General features: G+C 33.4%; 2 protein-coding genes across 3 annotated transcripts; both read right to left on the bottom strand.

The window, feature by feature from the left end:
* Positions 1-1,298: 1,298 nt before the first annotated feature.
* Positions 1,299-19,186, bottom strand: LOC106716581 (ras-related protein Rab-23). 2 transcript variants are annotated; one of them, XM_045681510.1, is made up of 6 exons: positions 19,062-19,186; positions 7,394-7,597; positions 5,085-5,247; positions 2,530-2,609; positions 2,072-2,238; positions 1,299-1,421 (listed from the first exon to the last, which is right to left on the bottom strand). In XM_045681510.1, exons 1-6 carry the CDS (start codon positions 19,094-19,096, stop codon positions 1,315-1,317), a joined length of 756 nt encoding a protein of 251 aa, XP_045537466.1. In that variant the 5' UTR covers positions 19,097-19,186; the 3' UTR covers positions 1,299-1,314. The 2 variants fall into 2 exon arrangements, with proteins under 2 accessions (XP_045537466.1, XP_014365601.1); XM_014510115.2 differs by lacking the exon at positions 19,062-19,186 and adding an exon at positions 18,762-19,030 and having other exon boundaries at positions 1,300-1,421.
* LOC106716582 lies at positions 3,400-4,054 on the bottom strand. Its single transcript, XM_014510117.2, has one exon. The coding sequence runs from the start codon at positions 4,052-4,054 to the stop codon at positions 3,428-3,430; it is 627 nt and encodes a 208-aa protein (XP_014365603.2). The 3' UTR covers positions 3,400-3,427.
* Positions 19,187-22,179: the final 2,993 nt, after the last annotated feature.

Consider the following 22,179-nt stretch of genomic DNA (forward strand, 5'->3'; position numbering starts at 1 on the left):
ACTGCCACACTCAGTCACTAACTGGCCACTGAGTCTTTTAGTGTAGTTTAAGTAAGTTCACTAAGATTCCTTGGTGACTAATTACCGACTGTGTGTATGGCAGAAAGTTCTGTTATGTATTACCTGCAACTTAATACCAAATTATATGTTTAATTGTTATCTTAATTTGACATTTTTTTTTTAAATAAATTTTCTATATTTAAACTATTTACATTGTGTTTTACTAATTTTAATAGAAGCTGTAATAAGCTCGTGTTTATTTTAAACGTTCTTTTTGGCATTTTTTGAATGAAAAATATAAATAAATTAGGAAAAAATAATTTATTGTAAATATTTAATTACAAATTATTTACAAATATTCGACACGTCTCACAGTTTATAGTAACTTGTAAACTCGTTGACTTTTAGAAAATTAACAAAATATTGTAACCTAATTAAACTATCTTAAATCAGAAAAATTATTGTTTTATCAGAAATATGCATCCTTTTTTTCATATTGAAAAAAATGTAAAACTGGTTCAAAAAATTAAGGAATAAAACCAGTTAGATTCTGTGATGATTTTTTTTTACTCTATGATTAGAATCGAATATTTTCCTAATAAAGACTAAATTTAAAATTCATGTTTAATGTTGCCAGTTAGTCTATCGTCTTTTTTTAACGTATAACTAAAATCTAAAAGTTCCATTGCACGTTGCATATTTATACATTAACGGCTAAATTAATTTTATCTGTACAAAATAAGTACATAGTCCCGTCAAACACTTAACATACGCTTGTAACATTAGTGGCCAAGTAATACAACTAAAATTAATATTTTGTTGATGGATAAAAAAATAGATAATAATAATTTAACACGTTCAGTGTAGCAGTTAATTTCAGGTTTTTTTTATATTACAAGGTGGCAAACGAGCACATGAATTCGCCGAAATGGCGAAGCAACCGCTGCCAATAGACATTCGCAATTGCAGATGTTGCCTACCCTCAATCGAAGGAGGTCACGCACAAAAAGAGGATAAAGTCAATCAGAAATCGTAATGGCATTGAAAGTGTTAAAACTTTTTTTAAAGTTGTTTCCAGGAAGAATTAATGTAGAAAAATTATATAAAACTGTTACTGGCCTTATTAACTGATTTTAAAGTTAAATCTCAACACTCTCAATTTTCTAATTTGCTTTTTTTTACATATTTTGATGTAAAACAGACAACCAAATTCCTAAATTGAACGAAACAAAACATAAAAAAAAAACATATCTTGCCCATTTTTAATAGGCAACTAAAATAAAAAGATACATGTATCTTCTCGAGAGAGCAAAATCATAGAATCCTGCAGGCACTTTTGAAGACGTTTCTCTTCTTGCCGGGGCGGTGCTTGGCGGGCCGCAGCAGGATTGTGCCGTTGCTGTTATGATTTGTGAAACTACCTGCAAAGATATAGAACAAATGTAAAGAAACATGACAGTAATAATAAAAAAATATCTAAATTCTTGAAATCCACATTTATCTATTATGTCTGACATATCGAAGTCATTGACCCGCACATACTAACCGTTGGATACTGAGACCAAAATTTGTGAGAAAAATATTCTCAACTCTGTTTGTGTTTGTCTTTGACAAAACAGAGATGACAATATGTTTCAAACGGAGATTTTGGTCTCAGAACCCACAGTTAGTCGTACACTTAATAGATATAGCTGTCGCCCGCGACTCCGTCCGCGCGGAATTAAAAAAAATCTTAATAAGTTGCCTATGTTTTCTTCCAGATTGTTCTACATCTGTACCAAATTTAATCAAGATCCGTTGAGCTGTTCCGGAGATACCTTCAAACAAATATCCATCCATATAAACATTCGCATCTATATATATCTATATATATAAAAGAAAGTTGTGTTAGTTACACCATTTATAACTCAAGAACGGCTGAATCGATTTGACTGAAAATTGGTGGGCAGGTAGCTTAGAACCAGGAAAAGGACATAGGATAATTTTTACCCCGTTTTCTATTTTATATTCCGCGCGGACGGAGTCGCGGGTAAGTGCTAGTTTATAATATAAGTAAGATGTTATTGTTTACCAATAACTGGCGTTGTGTTGACGCTGGGCGCGTCATCATCGGCGCGCATGTCGGCGAGGCAACGTGCGGCGAGCGCGCGGAATACTGCGCCCACGTTCACGTCCTCTTTGACGGAGGCGCGCATCAGCCGGCAGCCCAGCGCGCGAGCCACTAGCTCCGCCTCGTCACTGACAACGTTACATAAACATAATGGTATTACTTACAAAGAAACCTATATTACCCTAAGTAATTCTTATAAATTGATTGAATTTTTCTTATAAATTTGGATAAAGATATCAAAGTTAATTTCTTTGACCAGTCATCTGAACATTGCAACGATAAGACGAGTCTCTTTTAGTTAACTTTTACCTGAAATGATTTAACAATAGACAGTTAAAGATGTTTAATAAAGTTAAGGGCTGCAATTTAAAAATGAGATCTCAAAACGTTTTCCAAAAAAAAAATCGAAGTTCACTCACGGTCCGACGACGCACTGGTCCATCAAATCTATCTTATTTTGCACTATTATTGTCGGGATTTCACCGCATTCGTTCTCGACCTGTAATTAAACAAACATAATAGTTTTATAATTAAACCTAAGATTTTTCGGTGTCAATATAATAAAACTGAATCTACATTTTACACCATATTTTGGATTAGATTTTTTCTAACCTTCTTTTTTATAAGTGAAGGTGGCACACGAAAGTTGGGAACACCTAGCTGATCATGAATGGCCATGGACATCCGAACCAGAGGAACTCCAGATGCATTGCCGGGCTTTGTAAGATAGGCTCACTTCTTGAAGGACCCTAAGTAGTATTGGTTTGGAAATACTGCCGAGGACAGACCTTTCCGCAACGCAGCTGTGCTTGGCAGGAAATTATTTGAGAATCACACCGTTGAAGAATGCCAACCATCCAGGTGGTGTGGATTGTACCTGGCGGTCTTGTATCTGCTTATGTGTCTATTCTAATATAATTTTTACTTTTGTCTCATTGAAGAACTTCAGAAGTTTACTGTTTTTGTCGTGTGAAAATTACTGCTTTTTTGTATACTTAAGTACATACTTAATTGATTAATATTAAACCAGTATCAACTACATCAAGCTAATTTTATATGATTTGAGATCGCCATTTTTAGTGACAATACCTCAATAACAACAATATACCTCAACAATATTGAATTCATCACATTCACATTGAATCTACGTGAAAAATATTTACATTGTATCTTCTTTTTATCTTTAAAAATAACCAAATAATTTTATCTTCACCTATTGTTTAAATAATACAATTAATAATTAAACTATGTTTATTAAAAAAAAAAACATGTAAAATAATCTTACAAAACACACTTTATGTATAAATATTCACAGCATTATGGTAACGGACAGTCGGGTTTGCCCTCCCGACCCGTCATAAACTCAATGCCCCTGACAACCCTCTGCACCTCGCTTAGACCGGGCAAGTACTTCGCCAGCAGCATGCCGCGGCCCCCAGACGAGCAGTTGATACCCATCACGTAGTCATCATTGATTCTAATAAATAAATACTTGTACACTTTGTCGCACGACCTCAATAAATGTTTCACTTCTTCATTACCGAAGTAAATCACATTGACCAGTTTCCCTGTGCTGTTCCTGTACGTAGCTTGGACTACTGTGTCATCGTCATCGATAACGCCATCACATTCAGCTGTCGCCGCCTCCACATCTTCGTCCGACATGATTCTGAAATTCAATACTCCGCAGGCGTCTCTCTCGCGTTGTATCGGCGGCCAGAAATACACAGCGTAGAACTCGCCGTTCATCTGATTCAAATCGAAGTTCCTTCCATTTCTAAAGTAGTTGATGCATCTGTCTTCACTTCTTGGACTCCAGTGACTTTGTACTATTACGAGGAGGATGGCGAAGGTTAATATGATAATTTGGGAGCGCATCTTGCTAAATGTCCGTCTCGTAAACGTTATGTTCGGAAATGAGTTGGAATTCACAAATGTAAACATCCCGTTGTGATTATGTGGCGTATGATATGTGATACTATATTACAGAGATTCTTAAATGTTTCCGCTTATTATTATAAATATTTTGTTTTTCTCAATAACTGTAATTACATACTAAACGCCTATTATTCAAAGAGGTAAGCAAATATGATGTACAATTACTGTTAACCACTTCTATTGGTTCATCAACATACATAAATCTAAGCACTAAGCAAACACTGTTGTCAGTTATGAGTATCTACTTCTTGAACAACCTCGTTTTGACAACATAGTGAAATTACTGAGCCTATATTGTATATTTATATTTATTTTTTATTATGAACAAATGCTCTCTATCTTTCTATTTGAATGAAATACGATTTGTCAATAACATTGGCGTACTTTCTTTTAGAAGTTTTTTGTGACTGACTTGCTCTGAAGCATCTATAAGTGATATTGGGCTTGAGTTGTGAGATCTATTGCGGGCCTTAACATATGCACCTCTGTGTGATGCGTTTATAGAGAGTAGGTACAAATGTGACCAACGGACAGTTTGAATCTCGGCTTACGACCCCGTTATCATTTGATGCTATATCTTAATATGGCACGTTTTGCGCGTTACTTTAATGCACGAATTCGAAATTTTGCAATCGTAAACATATAAATTTATTCCTTCTATTTAGGAATAAATAAATAAATTTACCACTTATGGATCCATTATAGATTATGGACCGAGAGTTACATACAACAAAGATGAGTTTTACAGATAAATCAAAGAAAATTTCCAAGGCAAAATAGATTACAGTAAAAATGTGCGATAGTGTCGGTGCAGTAAAACAGTCATCACAGGCGTTATATTTTTAACACCAAACCAATTGGTTACACACAAATGAAAGGAATAGGTCTTCCCTAAGGGAATTGGATGAACACTATAGTATTAACTAAAAGACAAAAAAAAACAAATTGTTCCAAGTTTTTCCATCACTTTTCCTTATCTTTTTTTTGGGGTATAACTACACATTTCTGAGTTAATAGATTTATTCCAGGGTGTTACCTTCAGCTTCCACGAGTGCAGCGCAAGAAAGGAATCCCGGTCTGTGGTGGAGAAGGCGAGGACGCAGGCATGTGCGCCGCGGTAGTACGCCTTCGTGATGGCGTCGAACTCCTCCTGCCCCGCTGTGTCCCATAGCATCAGCCGCACCTCCTCGCCATCGATCCTGAATATTGGAAATTAGTCATCCTTAGATTCAAATCAACCTGCTATATTTCATCATAATGGTCCTTCTAGCCGGATTTGTAGTGGTAATTTGAAATTATACATCAATATTGGTGGTTTTGAACCTTAAAATAAAGCGTACCACTTCATTTATCACCCAGTTAATGTTAACTCTACAAAATTTTTGTCAGAATAAATCAAGAGATACAAGACCCTTGTTCTTAATTTTTTAAAATGAGTAAGCATTCAAATTATAATGTTACGTGCATGTAAATTAATAAGACAATGTAATTATTTTGTTAAGTTCACACGGCTTGTATTTTTTAAAGAAACATTGCATTAAAATTGTTGATTCCATCACAAATTTACGATTACTAGCTATAATTCTTTAAAATTTTCTTATAAGCTACATCAGTCAGCGGTAGAGCAAGTTGAAATTTAGATCTACTTAATTTTGTTTTACCTTTCGCCATCTGGTTATGTTAATATTTTATAACCGAATTTAATTTTTTTTTTATTGACAAAGTGTCTATTTCAATATAAAATATAGTAAATATCGGACAGTAATGTATGTATTTACGTAACAATTTAAATTTATTTTAAATATAAAAAGAAGAGAGTTGTAATATCCATTTATATTTATTGCACATTATTGTCTTGACAAATATGAATATTTTATGCGATATTGCGACTATTTCTTTTCACTTTCATCTCTTCGGAAAGTGTAACAGATTTGTGACAGTTATAATTTTATTTTATATTTATGTTTGTTGAATAAAAATAATTTATTCGTAGTGTTGTATAAAGGTTTCTCTCTCAGTTATTTATTCCGGACTTCATTTCTAAACTTCGAGTGTCAAATTTCATTTTAAGTTCATTTATATTGATTATTAATTTTAATAAGAAACATTTAACATTATTTATACAATGTCTGTTTTGTACAATGTAGATATGACTTGATTACTGATTGATTTTATCATTACGAAGTCTAGTAATCATTTCAAAGTTTCTCTTTCTTCATGCCTTTTTTTAAATCCTATCTCCGATCCTACTAACCTAATAACAATACTGTTTGTAGAGCACGTGAGTTTAATCAACCAGATAGCCTCTGCGCTAATCAGTTAACTTATTCATTAAATTAAATTATGGTAAACCATAAATTGTTGAGGACAAAATATTGTTTGTAAATATTTTAAAATCCTTTTTACGATGGCTTTTGACATCAGCACATGTTGCTCTTTAGATGATAATTGTGTATTTTTAGAAGTAATTTTGAATTATTTGGTTTATAATTATTGGCCCAAGTAGGGTTGGCGACAGGCAGACGCCCGGCTGTAAAACTTAAGTCAAAACTTTAAGGTGTATAAAACCTTATGTGTCGACCCTGCGAGAGTGGGAAAAGGCCAGTGAGATGATGATGATGTGTATTTAATTGCAATTCCGTTTACTCTAACTAGCCAATATGAGTTGTTCTAAAAATATCGGAAGGTACACAGTAAAGTTATTAACAACTTAACTCACGTCCGTAACACAAAGGGTAGACAGAGAGTATCTCCACTAACATACAAATTGTATTTCATATGTTTTCTTGAACACAGGACAGTCTTGTGAAATCAAATGCATTGGTGACCGTATGCCCAACGGTCACGGGTTTATCCATAAAATGGCGCGTCAGTGAAAGTATTCTCACGGTTCTTTGATTTTAAACTAAAGTCATCGTTAAATGTACTCGTAGTGTAATTATAGGTCAATGAAGCAACTACATCTGAAGATGATTATCTTGCCCACTAGCAAATACAAAATGCCAATTCTTAAAATAAGGTTAATCTATAACTTAATTAAATCTTATGACATCTTATTTGCGGGCTATATACGGTACAATTTGCTGTAATTTATTTTATACATGAAGAGAAAATATAAGAACGTAATTTACACTGTATTAAAAAATTAGATTGGTAATTCTCAGTGTCAGGCAACCAGATGCCAGTGCGATCGAAGGGTTGTTAAGACACTAATCTAGAATGGTGTTATTAACTTTGAATTCTTCCGTGATATGTTAGACGAGTTTTTTTTTAACAACTGACAAAAAGTAGCATTAGCAATTAAGTAAAATTTAGTCTTTTAAAGTATTTATAAGGAAAGTTTACTCTATCTGTCGCTCGAGGAAGTCAACGCCGATGGTCTTCTTGTAGTCGCGCGTGAATGTACCGCGGCAGTAGCGCTGGATCATGCTAGATTTGCCGACCCCGCCGTCTCCCACGATCACCACCTTCAACGCCACCTCCAACTCCTCCTCGCGCATCCTCCCCGCGCCCCCGCACACCGCAACATTAGTGATGACCACTTCATTCCTGAAACATGTATTACAACAAATGTCATCTAAAGCGGGTTTCCACTGCCATATGACAACAATATGATATGAAACGACAGGTATATTTCAGTTCGAGTGTCTGTCCATAACATCATCATCATCATCAACTCACTATACGTCCCCACTGAGGGGCTCGGAGCTTACCCCAAGTTAGGGGTGACTAGGCCATAGTCAACCACGCTGGCCAAGTGCGGGTTGGTTGACTTCACACATATCATTGAATTTCTTCTCAGATATGTGCAGGTTGCATCACGATGTTTTCCTTCACCGTAAGAACGTCGGATAAATGTACATATGTAAATCGAAAAACACATTGGTACATGGCGGGATTCGAACCCAGGACCTGCAGATTGCAAGTCAAGTGCTTAACCCCTGAGCCACCGACGCTCTCCTGTCCATAACACACCAACAAAAATATTGAAAGCCAATTAATGCATTCTTACATCATCATTAGTGCAAGTTAATACCAAAAGAGTCATATTCCACAGTTGAATAGGTACATAAAACCAGAATTTATAAAAGAATTATCATAGATCAAAAAGGCAAACAAAAGATTGCTAAGAGACACTTCGGCGCATTTTTTGGAGACACGGATAATTTATAGAGTGGTCGTGGTGCGGTGAGCTCGCACAAACCTGTTTATTGTAGCACCTGCCTTCGCCAACAAACGTCTCATTGCTCTGATTTGGTCAGATAAGGATTGAAGACGTGCTTTGAATACGGTCAATACATTTATACATATGTCTAGTCTATTTTTATAACGGATTTGTACACAAAAACCACCAGACAGCTGCAGTGTATGGTGCAGTAGATTAATTAAAATATTGACTTTAAAACAAAAAAAAAATAACTTATACAAAAATTCGAAATCGATTTGATTAAAATTAGCACTTCTATGTTTCACTTTTTTCACAGTATCTGTCCGATGATTTCTGAGACCAAAATCTCTGTATAAAACATATCGTCTTCTCTGACATTTTTGACAAAACAGAGATAACAATAAATTTTAAACGGTGATTTTAGGTATATATTATGTATATATATACATATTTTGGTCTCAGAAACCCACTGTGTGTCAAATAAGTTCATCCGTTCGTAAACAAAGGCTTCGCGTCACGTAATAATTTTAAAGATAGAAAAAATCTCATGGTAGAATAAAAATGTAAAAGAAATGTTGACCACCCCTGTTGTAGACTAACTGTCCTTGATAGCAGTGTATGTGCTCCAATTATGATGGTACATCATACAATTGACAAGAGTTAATTATTATTCAATAATTTGCATTTATGCTAAGATAGCGGCTGTGAGCACCGATGTTAATGCTTGTGTAACGGGACCTCGTAGTTATGAAAGAATCCATGTCAAATAAATTACTCTTGATATTTTAAACTAGCTGTCGCCCGCAACACCGTCCGCGCGGAATTAAAAAAAAAGTTATAGCCTATGTGTTCTTCAAGACTATGATCTAAATGTATGCCAAATTTCATCGAGATCGCAGATATAATATATAGGTAAGTAAAATTTTTGCACTAGCCCCTTAATCGTTACAGTCTCGTCAACGCCAAATCAATTATATTGATCAAGTTTTACTTTCGTCAGCGTTTCTCCTCGGTGCGGAGAATTCCGCGCAGTCACGCACCCAGATGAGGCATTCCACGTCTTGGCGCTCCGACAGCTCGCCCCGACAAGAGGTAGTCATTATGAACTTCCTTCGTCATTACCATAGACTACGGAAATCATTTTTCAAATTACGGAATCGTTATTCATAGCTGTGTCTATGTTTTAAAAATGCCTCAGTTAAATTTATTTATTTAATTTATATTTATTTGTTATTCTTATTTTAAATGCATTGATTTGTTTGTACTTTGTAGAAGTATCAAAGGCATTCAGACTTACCAATATAATTAGTAAATGTCATACAAAAAGATTTAACGTGTACATCAGTACAGTTATTTTTTTTAAGCTAACGGTCATAAACATCAAAAGTATTTACAGACTGTTGAAGACAAACCACAGTTTTCATTAACTTGTAAGATAAATCCGTCAAATTATGATTTAAACAGAACGAGACATGTTGAGACGTCGTAGAAACCTGCGCTTACCCATCCCTTTTCAGGTCAACTACAATTTTAGTCATAAACTCGTCTAGATTATAGACCCGTTGCATTCCTACAGTTTATTTCCATTTAAATTACGATGTTATAAGACGGCATTTACATTTTCATTTATTATTACAGTATATCTTACTAATATTACAAATGAGAAAGTTTGGATGTATGGATGGATGTTTGTTAGAAGTTATCTCCTGAACGGCTTGACGGATCTCGATGAAATTTGGCATAAATATAGAACATAATCTGGAAGAACACATAGGCTAAAAAAGCACAAAAGTAAAAAAGTAATAATTTTGCGCGAACAAAGTCGCTTGCGACAGCTATTTTAATAATTAAACATTAAACATTTTAATACTAAAGTTTACTATTTAGATATCCATTCCAGACATTTTATCTTTTGTTGTCTAATAACAGTTAGTTTTCCAAATACTTTTACTTAACAAACAACTTACGATTACGAATAAAGCCTCTTTAAGTACTGTATAATTTCGAGCTTTCTAATAGTTGGAGCTAATAATATTTAAAATATATGTACTTTGGTAGCTCGTTTATAAAAGCCTGTTGTCTAAAGTTCGGAAGATTTACGTGAAGTGTGTCCACGCGACTCGCATTTATCGATATATCGGGGTCGCACTTTCTCGTGTACGTGAAGCGCACGCGACGACTATTACCTTAGCCTACCACTTGTGTGCCATTTTAGTAATAAATTGCGATTGTCACATAAATTCAATTAGACAAAATACTTTTAAGGCTGTCTTTATATGAACCTTTTTTTTACAATTACTTAAAAAGAAAATTAAGACATCTCTCTTTGTCAGTACTCGTTTGTGTTTTGAAATTAATAAATTTTGTATTTTTAGCCGACTTCAAAAAGAAGGAGGTTATCAATTCGACTGTGTTTTTTTTATGTGTGTTACCGCGAAACTCCGCCCCTGGTGCTCCGATTTTGATAAAAATTATTTTAATCTAAAGGAGATGGGTCCTTGCAGGGGGACTTGCAGATGGGTCCCATTTTTTTTTTTTAAATAACTAGTAACGATTATATTGGTAGTAAAAAATATCCCTTCTTGCCTTATTTGGGTTTATCTTTAACAGTAACTTTAACTAATTTTATAACAGGTTATTTAATACTTCCCTCCTTACTTTAAAAATTAATAATGATCGTGGATTTCTGTGACTAAAATCACCGTTTAGATATATTGTTATCTCTGTTTTGTCAATGATAATGACAGGGATGACGATATGTTTTATACAGAGATTTTTGTCTCAGAAATCAACAGTGAATGCTTTGCGTAAGTAATTACCTCAGTATCTTTCACATTCAGATATCTAGATGAAATTGCATCAGTTTGACACTGAAACTCAGTGGTATATAGTATTCGTGGTCAAGACAAACTGCAAACTACCAATACTGTTAGGTGTCAGTAACCAGGTTATTATTGGATCTGCAAACCAGAGGGTACAGCGATGTGTCGCTCTGATACGCTCTGATTGATTTGTGTGCTAACTATGAAATAAGCTTTCATGATAAAGATTCTACACTAAGAATAAAGTAGAAAGATATTTGGTGTGTATTGTAACGAACAAACTCTAAAAGTACTGATTTAAAAAATTCTTTCACTATTGGAAAATTACTTTATGCATGAGTAATATGCGCAATATCTAATATTGGTATAAAATGGTAAAAAAAATAAATTTCTAATTAATCGAAGGACAATTCCATTAGAAAACTATAAAGTTCACATGGAAAATGGTCTAATATATTTACCAACTCAAGTAGTTGGTAGTTAACGTCTTAAAAGTTATGTGGACTATGACTTTATATGGAAAAGAAATACATATGTGGTAAGTATAACTTGTGATTATATTTGTATATCCTTATGCCAAGATATCCCGGCCTTGAAAAAGTATAACATAATAAAAACAAAGGCGTAAATGCACGGAAGCGCCCGAGGTCAAATCTCAACTCCATTGTCTGCCTTCCCGAGGCATTGTAATGTTTGTACAACAACGCAGTGCTTCTCTGAATGCGGCAATAAATATAAACATTTTAGTAGCTGACCAGTCTAACATACTTATATGTTTATGTTTTGACGTAAACTCATCTGCGAATTTTTATATGATAAAAGGGTAAAAGAGGGAACTTTAGCCGAGTCGCCTATTCGGTCAGTTCAGGCATAGCAATAACATGTCAACTGTATAAAATTGCTCCGCCATCTTGATAATTGCAGCGATTTTTCTCGCGACGATCTCAACAAGTTGCGAGCGACTGTCTTTGGCGATGACAGATAGAAATGTCGGCGACGCGCGCTGTGTACGAACCTCTATGTCATCGTAATGCGCAAATCGCTTAGCGACTCAACTCGCCGGGTTTCGAAGATTTATTGTCGTTGTTGTGTTTATCTTTTGTACAAAGGACCTTAGTGTCAAGAAATCATCGACGCTGACGGACGTCTGCAGCACAACAGAGACGCTATATTTTTACATGTAAGAGTGGACTCGAAGGGCGAATCCGTGGCACTCGACGTGTTAAGGCATTGTTACTAGAAACTATATCTTTCCAGATACTTCTTACCTTGCATCTCTTTTATCACAGATTGCATGAAAGTTTAAATAACAACAAAACGCTTTATAAATGAAAATGTAATAGGATTGCAAAGTTTCTTGGGCCATTGCTAAAACGTTACTTCTCGTCCGCCCACATATCTCAAGAAAGTCTCAAGTACATTTTGTTAATTTTAATATCATGGTAACAGGTCCACTATCTACAAATGACTGCGGCATTTTGCTGTCTACATTACCTGAAAACGATTCCTTTATATTTGGAAATGAATCAACTCAATCACGTCTACCGTGACGATTCAATTATAAAATCATCAACCATGACTTTATCATACATATATGAACGGTAACTGGCGTTTCGGGTGTAAAAACAGTTATCCACCTAAGCTTAACATTTCATACTAAAAGGATATAATTATTGCATCACAGCTTAGTACGACGGTCATTCAACTTGACAGCTCGATTGTTCACTGCCAACACCCGATGCACGTAATTGCCGTAATGTTACTGATACTTTGCGTTCTCGGAAACATGTTATGCAATCTGACATATGAGGGCAATTTGAAATTTATCGTTAACTGAAGACAAAACAGCAAGCATCACAACAAAACCAAAGTCAAACGAATTGCTCCTTATTTCTTGAATATTCTAACAGCAAAAGTTTTGTTCATTGGACATCATTAATACAAATACAATTTTTAATAAATAGAGTTCATAATTACAAAACTTGGTACGGTAACCTAATTAAATAAATTTCTGGAATTTTTCGTTACCCTGGCAACCCTGTGCGGAGTCCGTTACCCGTATGAATGGCGGCGTCCTTGCGACAACGGCAAGGTGCTTGCCCTCAGGCCCTTCTCGAGGCTACGTTTAAATCGCGCTTGTAAACGACCCATTTTACGTGAACAGCCCAAGATACTCGTATTAACGGTACATTTTGAAATGATTTATGGAAAAAGCAAAAAGCAATTTAATTCTTAATACAGTTTTCCAATTAAATTAAGAGTGTGATTTATTAATGAACATAATAATTTACTAATTATATTTATACAATTATACTAATATGAAAAGTTACAATTCGAAATTTTTCTGTAGTTACAAACTAAAACAAATGTATTGTATAGAGACATGGTATTTCTATTTAACTACCACGATTAGTTATATCTATATAGAGTCGACTTATTTCCTTACTTTATCTTCGTTAGGACTTGCAGGATTTATATACAATATACTAACACTATATAATACTCTGAAAATAATTTATTACTATGTTCTACAGCGGAAGAGGCGAGAGAATATGACAAAATAATTGCTAGTTAGCACCTCTCTGGCAACATTGCTCCAAGCAAGTAATAAATGGGTATACGTACTAGAAAAGCATCGATGAATAGAGTTGTCATGAAGTTATGTCGCGTAATTTCGTGTCCGGGTTGACTTTCATTTATTAACTTATTTTCTGTCTATCTTCCCTGGTTAGCTTAGTCACGACGAATTTTGATTCGTATGGATTTGTTTCAAAGAGTTATCATTAGTTTCTGACACTAAAATCCCGGTATAAAACATATTGTTATCTCTGTTGTCGGAGAATCTAAGAGGGACGAGATATGTTTCATACAGAGATTTAGGTCTCAGAAACCAACGATTTTAGAGGCCTAAAACTTTGGACATTTTCTGTCTCGTTCCCACGTATACAGAAATCAGTAATAGTAGATGGCAGAGCGCACCTGTCGCCTATTTTAAAATATTCTATTTTAGGGTTGCCAAAACTTAATGTGGAGTTTAAAATTTCATGTAACCAATAATATTTCTGTTCCGAAAATGTATAAGTACATGTTTGTTTCTATAACGAAAGTTATAAAAAAGATTTAAATTATTGAAATACGTGTATTAAGTTTTCTGGAAAGCTTAGATACCGCTGAGACGAAAACACTGTATGACTTTGTAAAATGTTATTCGAAGTAACAGACATTGAAATATAGTACACAGCTATATTTGGAAGGACCGAATCCACTATTGATAGAGCTATAATTTATTAGCCAACACCGCGTCTTGTATGATTATAAACTTTAATAAAGTATTACATTTAACTTAACAAACATAATGAGCGTTATAACTTAATTTATGTTCCACATAGAATACAATAAATAAATAACTTTCTAGTCTATTGAGTTTATAACTACAGAAAGCTAAACCAGACCCGCTTTCGGTAAACAGCGATGAGTTTATATATAATATGAAACTTGAAAATAAAGTGATGTTATTTTCATAATGGAATCTGAACATTTATTCAATTTTCTTGTTTATTTAACTGGTATGCGAGAAGTACGGTTAATTTTAACGGCACACTGTTAGATGAATATACGGTCATGTTGTCCCGGAGAACGGACATCTCTATCTTCATCCATGAGTAACTATTCATAAGAATGTACTTACATATAGTATCTAAATTTAATAATTTAAAAATAAAACAATGAGAAATTTTAAGGGGGAAATTTAAAAAGTGTAAACAGTGCTTCAAATATATTTTAGCATAAACATACGTCAAATCTTTTATACCGTGACTCTATGGTCCGGCGCGTATTTTTGACAAATAATGACTATTGAAACATTATTATACGTAGGCTGCGAAATGCGATTTGGCTAATAAATAATTAAGTATTTTTACCGAAAGCAGACGCCCAACAACCACGCTGATGTCCATAATACTATCAGTGCCAGTCAAAGGGTTAAAACACGTGTTTGACTAAACTGTCTAATTATATTTTTGGGGTTATACAGAAAACGTTTTAACTTAGACCGTATTAATGAACTGTTATATATTAAAACTAATTTCAGTTAAAATATGTTACAAACATCACAATAAAAAATTCCGGCAAAACTTTTCAATTCTGAACTAGACAATAGTAATCATTCTTAATACTTTATGCTGAAGATTTATGTACTTTAATCGCAAAAACCACTTAATTTTATGTGTCTTCCGAACAATTTTCATGTATTTGAGAAGTTTCCGAGGTTATGTAATAGAACATCAATAAAAATAAATAAATATACATGAGGCGTGCAGATTTATTTGATGGACGATAGGAAGTTGATACGAAATACGTAACATATATTATTATGTATTTTTTTTACAAAGAAACTATAAAACAACGTTTTTGATAATAGAAGCTTATGAAAGTAGAAAATTCACTTCGCTTCATTTTTAAGTTATTATTTTTAATTTTTTTAATATAGTAAGTAGTAAGTGTATTGTTGTTTGAGCAAAATAACCCAACTTTCTAAAGCGAGGCAATTTACAGAAACTTTATGTTATAGAGCATCCATCAACAAAAAATGTATATTTCAAGTAGTTATCCACATACAAAAGGTAAGACTGTATATAGAGTATACATTGTGACTTAAAAGTCGGTAAATTAAGTTACTTAAGTTACCAAATAAATGAGAATGCCACTTCTTTTCACGGAGTGAAATATGACCTGAAATTAAATGATGCGTTAATTAATGAGCCCATTTTTATATCTATTCTAACTCAATGACACTAATTTCTGTCAAACTTTCATCTAACATTTAAAGAGTGATGCATCAAAAAATATTGTGAAATCTGCGCAAACATTACAGTTAACATCACTTAAATATGTTTTAACCTCAAAAAATACAACACAGTTTTTACGGTCTCCACTAATTTAGACGTTTTTAGATTAATCCTTTAGTCTAGACGCGTTACAGTTATAATATTTGTAGATTTAATGCTATGTTCATATTTCATATGTTGGAAGTACTACTTCCGAAGTAGGAAAAAAATACCACCACTAGCTTCAGCCATAAGACGCACGACTAACCCACTAACGACTAATTAGTTTTCACTGCCAAAAAAAAATATCAAAACAGATATAATCACAATATTATTAAGTCCATAGTAATATTATAATATACTAGCTTTTACCCGCGACTCCGTCCGCGCGGAATAAAAAATAGAAAACGGGGTAAAAATGATCCTATATCCGTTTCCTGGTTCTAAGCTACCTGCCCACCAATTTTCAGTCAAATCGATTCAGCCGTTCTCGAGTTATAAATAGTGTAACTAACACGACTTTCTTTTACATACATAGATAGATAGATAGAAGATTATTAAGTCAAGATTTTTAGCAATCGGAAGTAAAATAGACATCAGACACATAAGTCACCTTCGAAAATAATATTATTTTTTTATTGAAGAGCGTATTATTAAAGTATAAGAAAATATGAACATATAACATATAAATTATGTCGCTACAAAAATCTTTCCACAGCCACCTTTAGCTGGAAATGAAATCTCGTAAAAACAAGTCCCCGGTTGTCTCGACGACGGCGACGGGGCGAGAAAGTATCGTGCGCCAGTGATCAATGTTTTGCACTAAACTGCACACTTAATTGCGAAGATAAACGCACCTGAGAATATGCACCGATGTCATACGACATTATACGTTCCTTAAAAATGTTTTATTAATCAGGCAACATTGTTGTTGCTTCGTTGTCTATTTTTTTCCACATTATAGATTTTTTGAATTTTTTTTTAAATTTTACCTATTTTTATGAAGTTATTTTTCTTACAATGCGTTAATTAAACTATTTGATAGAGTGGGCTTAGACTGTCCCTTATTAGCCATGTGGACACATCGACATGTGTTGTAATTTTAGTTAATTTCTTAGTTGATTTTGTATGGACCATGTGTCTGCAATAAAGTTTTATTATCATTATTATTATTAGTACCGGATAATCTTGGTTTTCCTCTACCAAAAAAATCATAAAACACATAGTGTCTCGCTACCGTTCTTTTTGAAAAAAAAAAAACATAGACATTTATTTACTTTTACACTTTTTTACAGAAGTATCCCAGAAGTGGAATCCACGGTGGTATTAAGTGTCTTGTTCATAGGTCAAACTTTCCATTTTTCTCGTAAAAATGGGGAAATTAATCGTTTACTCGGTAGTACAACTTTAGTTAATTATTGGTGTCCCACATTTGCACTTTTAATCGAAGTGGTTGGAAATTGTTACTACGAACACGAGGCTTAAAGGACAAGTTCTGTTCCATCTGTAACATTTTTTTCTGTGGGTTTTTACTACCGAAGTACTTAATACAAGAGACAATTTCAATATTTTGAAACACTGGAAGAAATTTTACGGTCTGTAATTACAGACAAATCTTTCTTAAATTTATTTCTTTTTGTAGTCAAATAAATTATAGAACCTACCCCAAATTACATCTTACTCAATTAAAACTAGTTTTATTAAAGATATTATTGTTCAATAGAAAAAGTATACTGTTGAATTTCTGATTTGCGCTAATTTTTTTACCGAAATATCTGTTTTTCGCAGCAATGGAAACTTACGGCATATACATAAAAACATACGAGAAATCAGATAAAAAATTATGATAATTCTGGACAGAAAACAGACGCTACAAAGACATAAAAATAATTTTATGGCGTCAGGGACCATAATATTTGATAATTTTGGCAAAAATTTATACGAGTATGTTGCAAAGCTTCTGCGTACTTGAATATCAAGATGAGACATTACCTACTCAATTTAAATTAATTTCGAGAAATTATTTCTTTTATAACTTTTGTTCCATTACCTTGAAATTGTGCTTGGAATTATAAACATAAGATATTTTCTTATAGGTGTTAAACCACGATAAGTTAATATTTAATGGAGACGATATCTCGACTTGCGAGTTATTAACAGTTAATAGTTTATAATTTACAAAACGGTATATACGTATTATAACGTCGCATTCCTGTCTTTTGCGCGCTATCACAGATGGATTATAAACGGCAGGTAGATACGATCCTGCACCCCGCCATTATGGATTCATCACACCGCCACAAAAAGCCACGGATACATCGTAGTTACTTGCAAATATACCATCGCTTTTTGTATTCAAAACACGAACCCAATGAGGTACCCTACCCATTACTCGGAATTCTTACAAACTCACTTACGGTGGTATTTCTTCATTCTATGTTTGTTATTCTTAACACATGTCGAGATTCCAGTAGCATAATTCAAGGTGGCTTAAATATGTACATCTCTACTATTTAGGAATTCCATAATTTAGTTTCCAAAAAAACTTGCTGATATTTATTAAATTTTAATAAATAAATTGTTTAAGTATAAAACGAATGTCGCAAATAGTCATAGGTGCATTTTTATGTTAACTAACTTAGTATTAATTTACATAAAACGACATTAAAAATAATTTTGTGCTAATTATTTCGATGTACAAGGAAGTAATTTTATCCACGAACTTCTTCGATTCGACGTCTATCTTCAATTCTCTGATTTTTCGCACACATTTGAATGAAGGTATGTCCAATTAGCGATACTGTTAATTCGTGTCTACAAGTAATTAAGATGAGATTACACAGAAACAATGCATTTTAATGTTAGAAACATGAAACCACAAAAGCTTGCAAACTTACAATAAGCTCCGGTGGTAGAACTCCCACAACACATTGAATTATCATTCCGTAAAAAGCGGCCTTATGACACTATATATTTATATTAAGACACACTTCGCAATACTATGCGATTTCCACTTCACTCAATTAGATTCAGAAGTCGCACTAATGTTAGAGCTCAATTTGATTCGTAATGTGAAAAATCACCGCGATATTTACATGTACGATAATAAGCAATGCCGTCTGATTTACACAGAGTGTACGTAACGACTGGCGCTTGCGTTGGCGGGTTGGCGGGTGACCGGTGGTAACTTAGCTTACCGGCGTCTGCGCAGGCTTCGCGGTGGAAAGTTCATCGAACGTTGAGCCAGTGTCTGTCGCAAATATCATTCTTGTAATAACTATGAGTGCCATTCTGCAGTAACATTCTGTGATTTATAAAATTTTCTAAAATGTACAACCTAAATTCTCACAAACTAAGTTTTGTTTCTATCTTACTTTTATTTATTTTGATTTTTCTATTGGATTTATTTATGGTATATGCTATATCAATAGTCTGGATCACAATGCATCGTATCATACTGACTGTATTCGTCAACGACCACAAAATATTCAAGTGCAAGTGCACAAAAATGTAGTATGAATTATTAATTACGAAGAAAGTGTATTGTTTTTGATAATTGCACTGATAAGAGCCAATGATTTTTTTAATAGGCGCTCATTATCTCGAAATAAAATTACATTTGAAATAATGTTTAATAGATTATTCACAAATTTAAATGTTTGAGTTAAACGTTTATAACGCTTATAAAAATTATGTTATTATTTAAAAAGTCATAACTAAGGCAATGTAAAGTTTTATTAAATTTGGCTTTATGTTATATAACTTTTGCCTAAAACTGAAAGTATAAAAACTTCTTGAGTCTTTGGCGCTGACTGCTAATTATGAGCAGGCTAAAAGCTATTGTATCTTGTGCTTATTTGATTCTCGCCATTTTGGCGCTGATGGCACGCTATCGTTGGTTGTAGTGAGAGTAAAATGTCATTAACGTCAACAACCTATCCATAAAATAGAGATCATCTGAGTCGTGACCAGGCAAGTCTATGACACGGTAATAATAATACCGTGAGTGAGAGAGATACAGTTATACCCAATTCCTGCGACGTGACAAAGACAGGGATAACTATCTTCTGTCCCTTTCTGCGTACCAGGCTTTGGAGTTTGTTTGGAACAAAGGTTGTCCCCTACAAACAACCTAGGTTGTCCCTAACAAAGTTTGACATTCGTGCTATTTTCGAAAATTGTGAGTACTTAGTGGCTGTAATTGTGCAAAAATATTTTGATATTACAGTTTTAGTGAGATCAAGTGTATAAAACATGGTATACTGCTGTATTGTTGGTTGTAAAAGCCGTAGTCAGCGAAAAGAGAAAAACATAACCTTTCAATCGTAAGTACTGAAACTACGCACTTATTCACATGTATTCATACAAAATAAGGAAGAAAATACAAACTAGTTGTTTTTTACAGTCTTTGTAATAACTAATATGTTAAAATACGGGTAAAATTAGCTAAAATAAAATAGTATTTTTCGAACATTATGCGCCCAAACGCAGATGTCATTTGTGTCAAATAATATACTGTAGATCTGGGAAACAAGCGGCCATATTAAACTTCTTTTCAAATTGGTTGGTTATTACCCGTAAAAATAATACCACCATCTTGTTGTGAAAATTACCCTGAATTTAGGGGAAATAAATTATAGTATGTATAATGTATATAAATGAAACAATTCACATTTTTTATACTATTTTCAACAGATTTCAAAAGGAGTTTTTAATTCTGGTATATGCTGTGTTTTTAAATATTTGATACTTTCTTATCCCGTTGATTTTAAAGAGTATGCTTTTTAATTTGTCCCATGTAAATTTTGTTTCTTAGAAATTACAATCAAAATAGTTTAATATTAAGTAGTTTTACATGTAGTGTTCACTGTAATGATATACAGAGTAATTTATAATTATATGACTATAATATTCGTATGTTTTTTGTAGCTTTTTAAGAAGACTTAGGGCTTCATGCATATCGAAGAAAAATAGGACATCGTTTGAATGCTCGTCTAATGGACCTAAGACTGAAGAGATGCCGCGCTTTGTTGAAGCGGTACGCGGGAAAAAAATATCGGGAAATTCTTTTTTTGGAGTCACTCAAGACATCGTTGATTAAGGCAGCCGCCGATATTGACATGGACCTCGTTCGTGCTGTGATAGACGACTGGCCGAGCAGATTGAAGGCCTGTATTCAAAATCACGGATGTCATTTTGAATAAACTTTAGTGTCATAAGAATCTATGTTTTGTTAAGTTCAATTTGGTATATAAATGGTCACATAATGAATAAACTTGTTTCAATTATTTTATATTAAACATGTGACAGAATTTATGACCTGACTAAGTATTACTAAAAAAAAAAAATCTGTTTACGTAATCTTAGTCACATAAACAAAAATTACGCATTGTTTTTTATATTTATTACGTTTATTAATTACAATTTAATTGGGAATATATAAATTGGTCTATATTAAATTATATCGTAATTATTCATTTTCGGGACAAAACAAATAACTGGTAACCCCAATCCTTTTACTTATATATAGGTATAGTCTATAGTACTCTCTATCTGTCCCTTACGGGTGAACGCGCATGCCATATCTATATAATTCTTCATCTGAGTGACCAGGGTCCGCCAACTTCGAACGAAAAACAAGAAACTTCACACAGAGACAATTTTGTTGTTGTGTTAACTGGGTTCCATAATATGAACGAGATAGAGCATATATCTATGCCGTTTTCGCTCGCGATAGTCCAAGCTATACTTGCCATATAAAAAAAATATTTCATCCTTTTATTATTATAATAAAGTATTTATAATTAAAATAAGAAAACATGATTTAAAAAAAATCCTATTATTAATTGTCTTATTTCTTACATTTGTATTTATAAATCAAGATATACGATCACTTGTTATCTTATATCTACATCGCAAAAAAATGTAGTAATGGCAATTTTAAATCATAACCGTTAAAAAAATAAGTTTTCAAATTTGTTTCAAAACGTGTTCTCGTATGGTTCCGAAATCTTTGATATTGCATTGTATTTTTGAACTAATAACGCGAGTGTTTAAGTTTTGAGATATTGACTCTGATAAGTGAAATATTGACCTCATTATTATTTTAAGTTTTAACATGTCTGATCAGTACAGAAAATGTGTCAAGTGTGGAGTGACCTTAGCAAAAGATCATACTTTAACTTTTCACCGATTTCCTAAGATTGGGAATGGAAACCCTGAAACAGTTTTAAGGTAAATATTTTTAAAAAATCCATCCACATTTTGCTTCGAAGTAATAATCTGATATAACAAGATTTCTTTTATTCGGTCTCT

This window comes from Papilio machaon, chromosome 16, assembly GCF_912999745.1.
Source record: "Papilio machaon chromosome 16, ilPapMach1.1, whole genome shotgun sequence".
In the NCBI taxonomy this organism is placed as follows: domain Eukaryota; kingdom Metazoa; phylum Arthropoda; class Insecta; order Lepidoptera; family Papilionidae; genus Papilio; species Papilio machaon.